This window comes from Gobio gobio (genome assembly GCF_949357685.1).
Source record: "Gobio gobio genome assembly, chromosome: 4".
NCBI classification, from domain to species: domain Eukaryota; kingdom Metazoa; phylum Chordata; class Actinopteri; order Cypriniformes; family Gobionidae; genus Gobio; species Gobio gobio.
The window spans coordinates 9,809,112-9,824,736 of NC_137100.1; the positions used below are offsets into that span (position 1 = coordinate 9,809,112).

Here is a 15,625-nt window from a genome sequence, read left to right on the forward strand (position 1 = left end):
TCTTAGTATTCCTCAATCAATCCATTTTAAACAAAATAACAAGAAAAAAAGAATACAATTATAATTGAATGCCTGTTTTTCCACTAGTTTTTTGTCAAAATTGTATAGGGTCGCTAACGACCCTAGGTGTGTAAGATTGTACGTATAATTTTTTCTGCACAATAATAAATTAATCAATAATGACGAAATAAGTGCAATTCACCATTATTCCACAAGGTGGCAATGTCTGATATGCAAGGATGAAGTGACATTTCAATCATAGTTACCTCAGACAGAAAACAAAACAATAATAGCTAATTATAATCTGCAAACTTGAAATGGCTCAGCGATTTACTGCAGAGCAAGTACTGAACACATTCAAATATTAGTGTCACTGTGTCAGTGATCAAAATATTGACTCTGAAGACGTTGAAAATGAGTTTTGAGAATATGTGTGAGATTGCAAATAGAGCCAGATGCTGAATGTACTGGGAAATGAGCTCTGACGAGGACAGTGATGATGATGGTATAAAACATCTGCTCAAACTGAACCCTTCCAAGCTCCAAAAGGTCACGAAATACGTTTGATTGAATTCTTCTGTAATTGTTACTCCAATATCAGGAGTTTTATATATTATCGCGACAGGTAAAGATCTATCCATGTTATATATACATCCGGGTCTCTAAAGACCCGAATATGTATGAATGTTTGTCGAAACAGTCATGCATTTAAGGGTTAATGCGACACACAAAAATAATGTCAAAACTGGTGGCAAAATGGCGGAAGTATTCATACGGAGTTCAAATTGTGTGTCCAAAGATTTCAGCAATTTCTTGTGCGATGGAGTTCTGGACTGCAACTCGACAGGGCACTTATTTGGAGAGCGAGATGATGTACCTCCATTTTTCTAGCATCCATTTTAAAACCCTTTTCACATACATGTGTAAGCCTACGTCGTTATCAAAGCAAATTGGTAATGTCTGAATACACAAATCTTATTTGATCACTGCCATTAATAGTGCAGACAGTCTGCCAAAAAAGATCTGATTCGAGGAAAAATCTGATTTGCCAACAGTCTGAACATATCCTCAGTGTCCCAAGAAATTCGATCCTCCCTAAAAATCATTAAATATTAACGAATTCTTGACTAGAATACAACAGGTCTTAAGTAATTGAATATTGAGCAACACAACTGGAGTAAAAAGAACATCAGGGCACAACTTCAATGAATGGGTGTCCTCTTTTCTTTCCATCACTTTTAGCATTTCATAATATCTGACATATTTCATAACAACTTGTGTATCATTCTGTTCAATTAACAAAATGCACACAGAGCTGCAATTTTAGTTCACAACATGCATTTCACACATAAATCTCCATTATGTCAGGAGCTGTCGAAATGAGCCCACTTTGCACATCCATCACAATAAATCCACATTTCCCACTTATGCAAAACAACCTGTTTCAGTGCTGCAGGTGTTTAGGAAAGAGCTACTCTGTTTTTGTTGTCGGGTAGTGTTTAAGGAGAAAATTAGGGAGAATTCAAACGGATTCATAAAGAATTCAACGCTGCTTAAATGCCATAGATGAGAGGTCAAATGCAACACTTTTTTTTCAAAACAGCTGTTTATGAAATGTGATTGTTTTGAGATTCTGACAGTGTGACAAAGCCTTGTTCCAATATCAAAAACAATGTGTTTATAGTGTGCTTTCACTGAAAATGGGTCAAAAATGAACCAAAGGGAATAGAGAAGTTAATAGTGTGAAATAAAAGATGCACCTTTTGGGCATTTTATATAAGACGGAGTAATATGATATGTTTGCTTTTATAACTGCACAGCAGCACTGAGTGCAGAGAAAAGACAGGCAGATGTTCCCCAAGGACAAATCTCCTATGAGTTTATTAAGGACAATGCGATGAAGTCTGATAAACACATTTGCTGCGTCCAGAATCACATACTCTCTTGAGTAGGTACTTATTTTAAATAAATAATTACTTCATGGCCACTTAAAATGTATGTTCTATATGGTATGAACGTGTGTAGTATAAATTTAATCTGGAAGTACTACATTCGCCATGCTGTCATTATCATACACTGAAAAAATGGTGTGTTGGATTTACATGATTTAATCATGTACATCGGTTCCACATGAATCAATTAAGTGAAACAAACATAATTTGTTCACATAATTCCAACATTCGGTAATTTTTAAGTAACCGAATTGAGTAGTCTCAACAATGATTTTAATATGGCTCCCTAACAACAGTGGCGAACACGGGGGCTTGAGACCCTGCCTCTTTAATCAAAACACACAAGTTTATTTTTGTATTTTTTGTTGTCACTTGACTGATCTATAATGCTGCTCAATAGCTTTCATTGTATTTGCCAGCAAATCATATACGTGCTAAGTGTGAAATGCTCTTTAATGACATGTGTTTAGTCAGTCCACAGCCAAAGCAATCGCTCCGCTCTTCTCCACTACGGTAACCCAGTGTAATTTAAATGGTTCTAATAATTCCACCATGATTAAACATTAAACACTAATAAACAATATAAAGTCTCCCCCTTTTCTCATTTTGCCCAAAAACACATCAAAAAACACTTTCTATTTCTATCTGGACTTGACACTAGTCGTCAAGTCCCAAGCAAAGCATGCTGGGAACTACAGTTTCAGCAAAAATCTTTTTCGAGTACTTAATTGGGTCACATTCACCCCAAATAATTGAATCTAGTAGATTGTACATTTTAGAGAATGACATTAATCGAAAGCAATGAAATCATGTTTAGAAGAGAAACACACATTTGTTGCGTAGATCACAAATAATACGATTAAGTAAATTGGACAACATGTGTTTTCCTGTTTTTTCAGTGTATGACCAACCAGTGTCACTTGTGTCGCTTCACTGCCATTCATAAATCCTCTCCCGTGGCCTCATGGGATAGTGAAGTGTCCATCGTATGTGCACTAGGGATGTGACGGTGAGGAAATTTCCCCACCGGTTAATTGATGTGTGACAACACCGGTAATACCGGTATCACCGACGGAGGCTTTTAAATCACTAATTCTATCTAACCGAAAGTAACATGCACCCGACCGCTCTGAACTGAAAACGCGCCAGTGCGCACACACAGTGAATGACCGCTCGTCTGTAAATGCGCGCTCTGTGAGGCCATGGGTGCGTCTCAATCAGTTCCCTAGTTCAGTAGTCAGGGCACTGATCAAGCATTGATCAGTCTATGATTGAGATGCACACCATGAATGAATAACAGTTCGTCCGTAAAGTCTTGTTTATACTCGGTGCGTGCGGCAAAAATAAATGCGCGCAGTCAGCGTAGCGCGGAGGCTCGCACTGCGGAGCCAGGCGAAAGTAAACAATGCGCGCTCTGTGCGGCCGTGCACATTTTACTTCGGCTGCGGGTTGCTTGAATTGTGGGTTCATTAGCCTATTATTTTTAATGAAAAACACAACAACAAAACAAATGACAAACTCCCTTAAATAGGTGCTTTTACGTTTCGCTTTGAAACCAAATCTTCCGCGATCATCTCAGTCAGCTCCTCACTCTCCTCACTCACGGTCGGATTCTGCTTTATTAAGCAGATACGTGCAGTTTTTATTTGTATTGTCTGTTCTCTAACTGAACTAAATTATTTTATTACTATAAAAAAATCAAAAAGACGGTGGGCGGTGCCACGGTGGGCAAGTGATGTAACCGGTGTTGAGTCTGGACACCGGTAACACCGGCAACACCGACTATCGTAGCAAGCCTAATGTGCACTTCAGAATCCCACTGGAAGTAGTAGGTCATCCAGGTACTGTGAATTCGGACATACTTCTTTTGTACTGTTTTTCACCTACTATATAGTAGGGAGGTATGCAATTTTGGATGCAGCCAGTCTCGTGTCTGACTAACCTTTCAGACACGAGGCTTGCACTATGCGCGCTCCGCTGGTCGAACGTAATGACACGGCTGTTGAAAGTGAAAATGAAACTCATGAACAGAAAACGTGGCAGTAGCTACTTTAAGTCAAAAGAAGGCGATTCAAGTCGAGCTACATGTTACATTTGCAATGCTGATTTGTCTCGTGATGACAAGGACCCTAAACATCAGCCGCTGTTAAAAAACGTGCGTATGAAACATCCGAGAGAATACGAGTTGTGCATGAGGGAATCTACAGACAGCAGCCAAAATGTATTTTATTTTACCGTGCAAACAGCCGCATATAGACCAGATAAAATATAAGAATAAAATAAAATAGACCTAAAATAGAATAAAATACATAGACCTACACTAAATATTTTCCACTTAAATAGTTATCAAATTAAGATGACAAAACGAAAATGCACTGAATCCGTAAGCTTTGAAGAACCGGAATCGGGTTTTTTTTGTCAGGTAAAAATAGAAGGCCTAGGCTACCTCAATCCACACCTTTTATGTGCTTTGTTTGTTTTTTAAGTAACATGTCTAAGTGATGTGGGTTAAGCTTGGAACATACTCTGCAAGAACAAAGAAATTTGTTCGTTTTCTCGAGGTGGCAAGAACAAGAACAAAGTTTGTTCTGGCCAGGACATTCCATACTTCACGAGAAAAGCAGGTGCCGAACATCTCCGTTTCTCCGCATTAAACCCGCCCACTTTAAAATTCTGACCAATCACACAATAGTTCTCGGACACCCACAAGAAAAAAGTTCTGCTCAGACGATGTGTCGGGAACGAGCTGCGAGAACTCCCAAACCAGGGCTCCGAGAACAAAATGACGTAATTTTGTTCTCGCAGCCCTGGGAGCGAGAACTTTTTTCTCTGTTCTTGCGGAGTATGTTGAAGCCTTTAGTCTGGAGCACAGCCTGTTGACAGTTAAAGGGTTAGTTCACCCAAAAATGAAAATTCTGTCATTAATTACTCACCCACATGTTGTTCTACACCCATAAGACCTCCGTTCATATTCGGAACACAAATGAAGATATTTTTGTTGAAAGCTGATGGCTGAGAAAGGCTTCAGATAGGCCTCCATTGGCATTCAGTACATTTACACTGCCAAGACCCATAAAAGGCACTTAAAACGTCGTTACAAAGTCCATCTCACCACAGTGGCTCTACAATAATTTTGACGACAATAGTTTTTGTGCGCAAAAAAAAATCTAAATAACACCTTTATCCAACTTGTTATTGTTTTCCGTGTGTGCCTCCACGACGCATGCGCGAGAATATGACGCAGATCCGGCGCTCGGACACATGACCCAGAAGCGATTTGTTTACGAGCAGAGGAAGACGCGCGTGTCTAAGCTGTTGGATTCTACATTGATTGTGCTTTAGGTCTCGGCGTAGTTCTCAAAATCGGGCTAAAGTGTGCATTCCATGGATTCCAGAGCCCCGGCGCTACGTCATATTCTCGCGCATGCGTCGTGGAGGCACACACGGAAGACAAGAACAAGTTGGATAAAGGTGTTATTTTGATTTTTTTTTGCGCACAAAAACTATTGTCGTCGCATCGTAAAATTATTGTAGAGTCACTGTGGTGAGATGGACTTTGTAACAACGTTTTAAGTGCCTTTTATGGGTCTTGGGAGTGTAAATGTACTGAATGCCAATGGAGGCCTATCTGAAGCCTTTCTCAGCCATCAGCTTTCAACTAAAATATCTTCATTTGTGTTCCGAATATGAACGGAGGTCTTACGGGTGTCGAACGACATGAGGGTGAGTAATTCATGACAGAATTTTCATTTTTGGGTTAACTAACCCTTTAAACCCGCGGCAGAAAACAACCTCAATCCTTCTGTCTCCGCAGCGCGCGAGCCCCCTGCGCTCTCCGTTGTGTTGTTCTTTGAAACGACAGAGGATGACTCGGGGTAATTGTTCTATAAACTATCAGGAAACAGCGGCGAGAAGAACATACGCGACAATGTTTACTTTAGTAAACTTGACCAAAACCACACTATTAAAAGCCTTAACCAAGGCTTCAGATGGCACTGTCCCGGGAATACAGAGATAACGCCTCGCTAGAGCGGCCAGCCTCGGGAAGCGCCGGTCATCTGCTTTCCACCAGTCAGGAGCTTGTACTACTGCTGTATTTTTCTGTCGAAATGGTCCCACACAGTAAGCTTTTCTATTGCTTCATTTTGCGAGATATAGCCTGGTTTGTGGTTGCACATGTCGATGCGCTCCGTGAGTGAACAAATAACGCTATACAGCATATTTTTCTTAACCATACATCAAAAAACAAACAAACAAAAAAGCATTAAAAACATTTAAACCGTTTAACTGATAGTATCAATCGTTCGGTTAACGGTTAAATGGTCAATAGCATCCCTACACTGCTGTGGACGTTGTTTACTTCGTTAATGTGTTTACTGTGATAATGGACTGAGGATGGTAGAAGGATTCGGTATTCGGTTTCGGATTCGGACGAATCTTAACCAGTGGATTCGGTATTCGGCCGAACCCCAAAAATCTGCATCCCTAGTTACAAGCTTGTAAACTGCAAAAGGAAATTTCAATAGGCTGTGTAAAACTATGTTTTTATTCTTGCCAGTTGGACTGATCAGCGTTTAGTGGGATGGTCCCGTTTCATCTCTTGCTTTATGGGCTTTGAATTATTGAAAATGACTGCTGCACTTTGCTGCTAAGAATAGACCTATATACTGTATGTCAAATGAGCAAAAGCTACCATGGTCCTGCACTGAGATAAGCAACGTCATGAAGAGGGAACGTGCCAGAAGTCTTCTAAGGCATGCTATTCAATATTTTTGTATTTGTAAAACACCTTTCACAATCCATGTTGTTCCAAAGCAACATAAGGGTGTATAGAGCAATATAATGGTGATTATTCAATTAGGGCACTTTTGACCACTTGCACTTCTGAAATCTTTCTAAATAAAACTTAACATTCGGTTACACTTTATTTTAAGGTGTCAGTCTAATTACACATTTAATACGGAATAATAATAATTAACTATGTGTACCTACTACAGGATTAAGATGAGAGTTTGGTTTAGGGTTAATTATTGCATGTAGTTATGCATAATTCAATACAGTAATTACATGTAACGTGTAACAATGACACTGTCAAATAAAGTGTTATCAAATATTAATTACACAGTGTTTAGAATAAAGATTGATCATGGACTTGAACAACCAACAAAGAGGTATAATCTAGCTTGGAGCAATGTGTGAAGATGTGGATTCCTGATATCGTGCGTGATGGTATGACAATTTGATCACTTTTTGGAGGAAAATGTTGGAGGTTTGGCAAAATGACCTGCGATTTAAAAAAGGTTACACTTTATTTTAAGGTGACGTACCAGCAAGCAACAGCCATCATTTCACCGCCTCGGTTAACTCCGGCCATTAGTAACCCACTTCTAGCCAAAATAACTTTGAATTTGGTTATATGTTGCAATAACTTGCAAGATGTGTGATATCCCATCATGTAAGCAAAGTCAACAGTGATTACAAGGTGATTGGTTTTATTTCTTTGACATGTTCATGTTCTAGATGACTAGTGTATTCTTGAGCTATGGGTAGACGACTATTACATTTTCACTGAGAGCCCAAATGTTGCCTTGTTTTACCCTAGCGGGGAGGGGTTGTTTGGATGGCTATTAGACACATTTTAAATTAAAACACTTAACTTAAATTAAGATTAAATTGCTTGCCGGGGTAGTTACATTGTACTTACTCAAATAAGTACCGAGTAATATTAATTAACTACATGTACTTACTATAGAGTTATGGGTAAGGGTTAATTTACTTGTAATTATGCATAATTAACTGTTATTACTATAGTAAGTACATGTAGTAACGTGTGCAACTACGTAACCTTAAAATAAAGTGTTCCCAAAAAAAGTCAAAATGACATTTCTGATGTTTAAACTGTCACAATAGCCAACTAATATGCAAAACTTACAAAAACGTTTTTAGTTGAATTTCACTGATTTGAAAACTTTTTATGAATTTACTGTAAAGGCACATTTAAAGTCTGGATGGAGAACAATATCAAATGTAACATGTCAACACTAAAAATAGGGGAAAGCCATTAAAATAAATATAATAATAATAATAATAACTTTTTGTTTTAATCTATTCTTTAAAACTTTTTATTTTATTTTAATAAAAGCATCAATTCTTTGAAATCAGCCTGGGACAGAAAAGTGTGATTGTTGCTTCTTGTGCACGAGCCCAACAAACTGATGTTGATGTACTGATGTTGATGTCAAAAGTTGCAGTATCCTCAACGTTTTATACATTTAATACCGTTTTGGGTTAATATTTTGTTCATATGTTAGCCGTACATTCATATCCATCCTACCTGCCAAGAACTTGAAGGAATCTCTTGAAATTTGCCCAGCCCGCCGAAGGTGTAACATCTGTACATATGATCCATAGACTCGGAGCAGTGCCACAGGAGCCCGAAACTCACGGAGTCCTTGTTTTTCAGGTGGTCCTTCACTATCCACGCGGGAGAGATGAAACTGAAACTGCAAATAGCGACCAGGGCGGAGGACAGGAGCACCCAAAAACACCCGACACAGCTGAACATCCTCACGGCAACGTGGGGTAACGAGACCGGAGACAGATCGATTCCCAGCCCTTTCCAATTCCGATCAAACAGCGCGTGCATCTGGAGCGCGCTCACTCACTGTGTGACATAAGATGAGCACTAATAATCACATAAACACGAGTTAGACAGATGCGCCACAGTGAACTAGTGAGCATATGCACGCGCAACTTTTCAGTTAAATGTAATTCCAACACGATCCAGTTTAATAAAGAAGATACTCCAGTTCATTCATCTGAGAGGAGGCAGGTGGAGGACAAAAGACAACCGTCACACCCAGAGCTGAGCAGCCACCAGCAGGTGCTCACTATGTAGTAAAGATCTGAATCCTGTACGCTTGAAATAATCACAGCCCACACACAAGCAGCATCATCTTCCTCTCGGCACTGAGTCGCAGCTCGCGCGCTACAGGAGTGCGAGCACAAACTTACTGCGCTACACGCCTGTCACATGGACGTGGGCGTCACCGCCACTGCCAAGGTGTTCAGACGAGTTTGATACATGAAAATATGAATCACATACATTTTTGGTTTATTTTTCTCCAAAAAACCTCAAGTGTTATGCTCATATGCCATCATAATAGTTTTCATACCCTGCGTTTCGTTCGCCTGCCTATACCTCAACATACTCGCACCCATAAAAACACATTATTAATCTCAAATGACAAAGCGTAAACCAGAAAACCGTAAATAAAAATAAAAACAGGTAGGCTATAATTCATATTTGAGCTATCGTATTAGATTTCTGAAGTGGTCCATTCCCAAACAGTGTAAAAGTGTATCGTGTCTTACACTGCCCTCTGGTGGTGATTTGCCATGCCATGGACTTTTCACCTGGACTATGGGAACATATTGAATGCATGAGCACAAACACCGTAAACATTTCTATATCATCACTTTTTTTAAGTTATGCAAAATGAAACTTTTCATTGGCTAGAAACCTTCCCTAAAATTAAACACTCACCAGCCACTCACAATAAGCTAATTGCTCGTTAACGCAAATATCTAATCAGCCAGGCACATGGCAGTAAATACATTTAGGCATGTAGACCTGTCGGGAAGATCTGCTGAAGGGGAAGAAAGGTGATATTTAAAGGGATAGTTCACCCAAAAATGAAAATTCTGTCATTAAAGGACAACTCCGGTGAAAAATGAACCTAGGGGTAATTAACACATGGTTACCGAGTAGATCGTTCTCTGGGATGCACGAATGTTAAGAGTTTTATCTCTAAAAACAGATTAGCTTATAATGCTAGTAAATGGGGCACAGAATAAGTAAAATTAAATCGCTAGTTAATACCACTAAAAAGGCTCAAAATAGCCTCACACTAACACGGTAGCATAATGAGTGTCCCTACATGCAAACCGAAGCAATTCGAGCCACGAACGCTGTGCTAAGCTGCGATAATTTCTATCGACCAGCTCACTTAGCGCAGCGTTCGTGGCTCGACTCGTCGAGACTGTTTTTCAAGATGGCTCCTGTCTGTATACGTGTAATGTACTGTCTTTATAAAGTATCTTCTTATTAAACTGTTTGTACACTTACAAAGTTCTCAATGCTTCGGTTTGCATGTAGGGACCCTCATTATGCTAGCGTGTTAGTGTGAGGCTATTTTGAGCCTTGTTAGTGGTATTAACTAGCGATTTAATTTTACTTATTCTGTGCCCCATTTACTAGCGTTATAAGCTAATCTGTTTTTAGAGATAAAACTCTTTACATTCGATTTTCATGAAAACGCATCCCAGAGAACGATCTACTCTGTAACCATGTGTTAATTACCCCTAGGTTCATTTTTCACTGGAGTTGTCCTTTAATTATTACTCACAGTGTCGTACCCCGTATAAGACTTTCGTTCATCTTCGGAACACAAATGAAGATCTTTTTGATGAAATCTGAGCACTTTCTGTCCCTCCATTGACAGCTGCGCAACTACCACTTTGATGCTTCAAAAAGCTCATTAAGAGATCGAAAACTAATCCATATGAATTGAGTGGTTTAGTCCAAATTTCCTGAAGAGACATGATCGCTTTATTTTATGAACAGATTGAATTTGGGGTTAGGTTATTACCAATGAGGTTTGTTCTCGCACATCAAGCAGGTTCGGTTGAGCTTCTGTTTTTGTTCGTTGATCAATGTTTGATAAAAGATTCAATCTGTTCATCAAATAAAACGATTGTGTCGCTTCAGAAAATTTGGACTAAGCTGCTCATATGGATTAGTTTAATGATCTCTATAGGAACTTTTTGAAGCGTCAAAGTGGTAGTTGTATATCTGTCAATGGAGAGAAAGAAATCTCTCAGATTTCACCAAAAAGATGTTAATTTGTGTTCCGAAGATGAACGAAAAGTCTAACGGGTTTGGAACGACATGAGGGCGAGTAATTAATGACAGGATTTTCATTTTAGAGTGATCTATCCCTTTAAATGGCTTTGAATGTAGAACGGTTGTTGGTGCCAGATGGGCTGGTCTGAGTATTTTAGAAACTGCTGATCTAGTGGGATTTGCAGGCACAACCATCTCTAGGGTTTACAGAACCCTTGTTACAACTGAGGTCGGCAGAAGAGTGTCTCTGAACAAACAACACACTGAACCTTGAAGCAGACAGGCTACAGCAGCAGAACTCTCTCAGCTAAGATCAGGAAACTGAGGCTACAATTTGCACAGGCTCACCAAAATTGGACAATGGAAGATTGCAGAAACGCTGCCTGGTCTGATGAGTCTCGATGGTAGGGTCAGAATTTGGCTTAAACTACATGAAAGTATGGATCCATCCTGCCTTGTGTCAACGGTTCAGGCTGGTGTTGGTGGTGTAATATTGTGGGGGGTATTTTCTTGGCACACTTTGGGCCCCTTAGTACCAATTGACCATTGTTTAAACGCCACAGCCTACCCGAGTATTGTTGCTGACCGTGTCCATCCCTTTATAACCACATGCAGTGTTCCCATCTTCTGATGGCTGCTTCCAGCAGGATAACGCACCATGTCACAAAGCTCAAATCATCTCAAACCGGTTTTTGAACATGACAATGAATCCACTGAACTCAAATGGCCACCACAGGCACCAGATCTCAATCCAATCCTTTGGGATGTTGTGGAACAGGAGATTCGCATCATGGATGTGCAGCTGACAAATCTGCAGCAACTGCGGCAATAAGGACCAAAATCTCTAAGGAATGTGTCCAGCACCTTGTTGAATCTATGCCATGAAGAATTAGAGCAGTTCTGAGGGCAAAATGGGGCCCAAACGGGTACTAGAAAGGTGTAGTGGCCAGTGAGTGTATTTTAATGCTTTTGCATTTTCTTTCAAAACCGTTGTGATGGAATAAATACGAGGTGGAAAGCAAAACCATATTTCAATACTTTTGTGAGAGAAAGCTAAATAATGAAAAAAAAAAAAATCCCTAAAATTCAATTTGGTATTTAAAGGTGCACTATGTAAATTTTCTGTCCGCTAGAGGTCGCCTATTCAAAACAAAGACGTAGTTTGATGACGCCGCGATTTACTCACGATTTACAAATAGTTGGAAACATATTGTAAATACTCAATTGAAACAAATATGTAACACTGGCCGATTTTTGGATATTTTACTGAAAATTTTTTACATAGTGCACCTTTAACTTTCTACCTATTGGTCAATGAACTGTCGCGCCTAAACACTAGCCAACGAGAATCTTTCTCTGTAAGCCCCACCAACACAACTTAAATTCTGCTGGAGTGTTAAATGCATGCTTTTTAGGTCTAAAATTTTGACTTTGGTGTAACTTTATATTCTCTTTTTTTTAAGTTCAATGCTTAGGCACACAACCAGTGTCACAGTGGATACACAGTTAAACACAAAAACAAAAGACAAACACTGTGTCAAGGGACGTTTCAACATTATATGTATTTAAATCAAACACATTTAAATATATTATAGATTAAGTACACATATATGTCAGAAAACATATTAGTGGTACATAGTACCAAAAGTCGTTTGCCTGTTTCTCGTCCACATCTCAATGAGGTCCAAAGCAATAACTTCATGTCCAAGTACGCATTTCAAAAACAGTCATCATTGAGATTTGCTTAGACAGAGTTTTGACATATCATAGAAAAAGAAAAAAAGAAAAAAAGACAATCACCATAAAAAGAACTAACATTAATATATGGCGGTAAACCAGGAATCCACATTTATATAGAATGGGGATAAACATTGCAGTTCTGCTTGTGTATCTCTAGTCTAGAATCAGGTTTTAGATGGAGTTCTGCAGTCAGGGATCATTCTCCAGCTCCCCTTCCAGTTTCAAATCAGGTCACTTCAGCTCCATGAGAGGGGGACAGAACAGTCTCAGACACTGACTGACTTACATCCACTACGGCATACCATAAAACTGTACATAGCCTAGCCATCTTGGGGATTTCTGCATTTTTGTTTTTCTCTTTATTTGTACTATAAAAAGGGCCTAAGCGCACTTCATAGCCACTCTTTAAAAAGGTGAACGAAAAAAAGATAAAAGAGAAGTGTGAGATAAGAACTACAAATCGTAGTAAACTAGTCTCCGCCACTTCGTAGACCAGTTCCTGTTCAGATTCCGGTGTGCTTCCTGTTGTTGGACATGGTAAGAGCTGAACTCAACAGCGACGCAGGTGGTTTGTGAAATTCCACAGCTGGTCTCCATGTTCATTCAGTCTTGTTCTGTGACAGCTCTCGCTTGTTTGTCGACTGGTTTATTTACCTCTGTACTTTAACTCATTTCGCTCCTCTTCAAATAATCAACACAAATCTTTCCGAGTGCTAGAAATGATGGGATGGATCATACAGAAATCGTATTTTGGCTATTAGTGTGCATATCTCTAAACACTCACGCTCTCACACATAAACACATGCAGGAAGTCACGGAATGCCTCTTTCGGTCCTCGCTGATATGTTCACGCAGTTCAGCTCTGGGTTCGTCTTCAGGTTGTTTGGGCGTCAGGAGGGAGGGTACGAGCTGCTTCCACACTGAACGACAGGCTCATAGCTGGTGAAAACAGAACAGATCAGATTCTGCACAGCTTCTGAAGAGATTCAGACAGAAGTTAATAATCACAAGAATATCGAATCGAACCTTCCATTACACTTACAGAAGTAGGCCTGAGATTCTAAAGCCCTATTCGGACAGGATTAGTTTAACATGGGGAGGTGGGGGTAAAGTAATTTTACCTCAGGACGTCTTTAATGTTAATGGCCAATTCGCACGGGATAAGACATCTCAGTAAAAATAGCAGAAGAGGGAGGGGTAACTCGCTTTACGCACCACAGTAACCTCCTTGTCGTATGGCGTTGCTTCCTATTATCACGTGAGCAAACACGCCAACAAGAAAAACGCGAAACTGGAGCAGGGAGGAAACGCTGTGTTTAATATCGGAATATTAAAAAAATCTTAACATTTTTATATTATATGAATATTAAAAAATATTCTAATGTAATGCTAAAAGAAGTGTTGTGCCTCTAATAAGTGCTTTCAATCTTCTTTTTGGTTTAAATGGTATGCGGAAAATACTGGAGGTTTGCCACAGAGTTGTCCCACCACCTACAACGCAACCGAGTGCTGTTTGAAGCGGCTCCATGCTTGCAAAACGCACCAAAAACTACTTTTAAACAGTAAATGATGGAATTTTACCGTACATTTTTACAGCGGGTCTATTCGAACGGGATTAGTATTACCCGAGGTCATTTTTCCGGACCTTTTTACAGAAGGTAAAAGTCACCGTAATCTTTACTGACATTGTCCGTACTGATTACCGAGATGGCACATTCGGACTGGACTAAAATCACAGAGAACCTCAGGTAATAATTACTTTACCCCCACCTCCCCATGTTAAACTAATCCTGTCCGAATTGGGCTTAAAGGGTTAGTTCACCCAAAAATGAAAATTCTGTCATTAATTACTCATCCTCATGTCGTTCGACACCCGTAAGACCTCCGTTCATATTCGGAACACAAATGAAGATATTTTAGTTGAAAGCTGATGGCTGAGAAAGGCTTCAGATAGGCCTCCATTGGCATTCAGTAAATTTACACTCACAAGACTCATAAAAGGCACTTAAAACGTCGTTACAAAGTCCATCTCACCACAGTGACTCTACAATAATTTTACGATGCGACAACAATAGTTTTTGTGCGCAAAAAAATCAAAACGCCTTTATCCAACTTGTTCTTGTCTTCCGTGTGTGCCTCCACGACGCATGTGCGAGAATATTACGCAGATCCGGCGTTCGGACACATGCAGATCCGGCGTTTGGACACATGACCCAGAAGCGATTTGTTTAAAAGCAGAGGAAGATCCGCCGCGTCTAAGCTGTTGAATTCTACATTGATCGTGCTTTAGGTCTCGACGTAGTGCTCAAATGGGACTAAAGTGTGCATTCCATGGATTCCTGAACGTCGGCGCTACGTCATATTCTCACGCATGCGTCGTGGAGGCACACACGGAAGACAAGAAGAGGTTGAATAAAGTCGTTATTTTGATTTTTTTTTTGTGCACAAAAACTATTGTCGTCGCTTCGTAAAATTATTGTAAAGTCACTGTGGTGAGATGGACTTTGTAACGACGTTTTAAGTGCCTTTTATGAGTCTTGTGAGTGTTAATGTACTGAATGCCAATGGAGGCCTATCTGAAGCCTTTCTCAGCCATCAGCTTTCAACAAAAATATCTTCATTTGTGTTCCGAAGATGAACGGAGGTCTTACGGGTGTCGAACGACATGAGGGTGAGTAATTAATGACAGAATTTTCATTTTTTGGTGAACTAACCCTTTAAGGCCCGGTTTACACCTGGTATTAAAGATGAGTTTTGGTCGATCGGATCACAAGTAGACGGCGCTAAGTGATGTTTTATTAACAAATTTCGGGAGGAGCACGTTCAGATAATTAAACTTAATTAAACACAAGTGGAGCACATTAAGCTAATCAAATTAATCAACGATAAGAGGTGTATATATACATACTAGTGTTGAAGTCAAGACCACCTAAACCAAGACCAAGTCGAGACCAAGACAGGACCAAGACCAGACCAGCACTCCTTAAATTCATCTAAAAGATCCATATCTACTGTCTGAGAAATGTCT

The 15,625-nt window shown here is 39.7% G+C and overlaps 2 protein-coding genes across 5 annotated transcripts in view; both read right to left on the minus strand.

Annotated features, from left to right (window-relative positions):
* Positions 1-8,950, minus strand: part of lhfpl7 (LHFPL tetraspan subfamily member 7) — a 257,065-nt gene extending 248,115 nt beyond the window's left edge. Inside the window, exon 1 of the mRNA XM_079815964.1 lies at positions 8,287-8,950. Within this exon, the coding sequence (XP_079672090.1) occupies positions 8,287-8,598 (312 nt within the window). The 5' untranslated portion in view covers positions 8,599-8,950. The remainder of the gene's footprint in view (positions 1-8,286) is intronic.
* Positions 8,951-12,395: 3,445 nt separating this feature from the next.
* The window catches only part of akap10 (A kinase (PRKA) anchor protein 10), a 41,498-nt gene continuing 38,268 nt past the window's right edge, over positions 12,396-15,625 (minus strand). For 3 of the 4 annotated variants that reach the window (XM_079814340.1, XM_079814338.1, XM_079814339.1), the window contains exon 15: positions 12,396-13,536. In XM_079814340.1, the coding sequence (XP_079670466.1) occupies positions 13,531-13,536 (6 nt within the window). In that variant the 3' untranslated portion in view covers positions 12,396-13,530. The remainder of the gene's footprint in view (positions 13,537-15,625) is intronic. The other variant, XM_079814341.1, reaches the window with a different exon arrangement.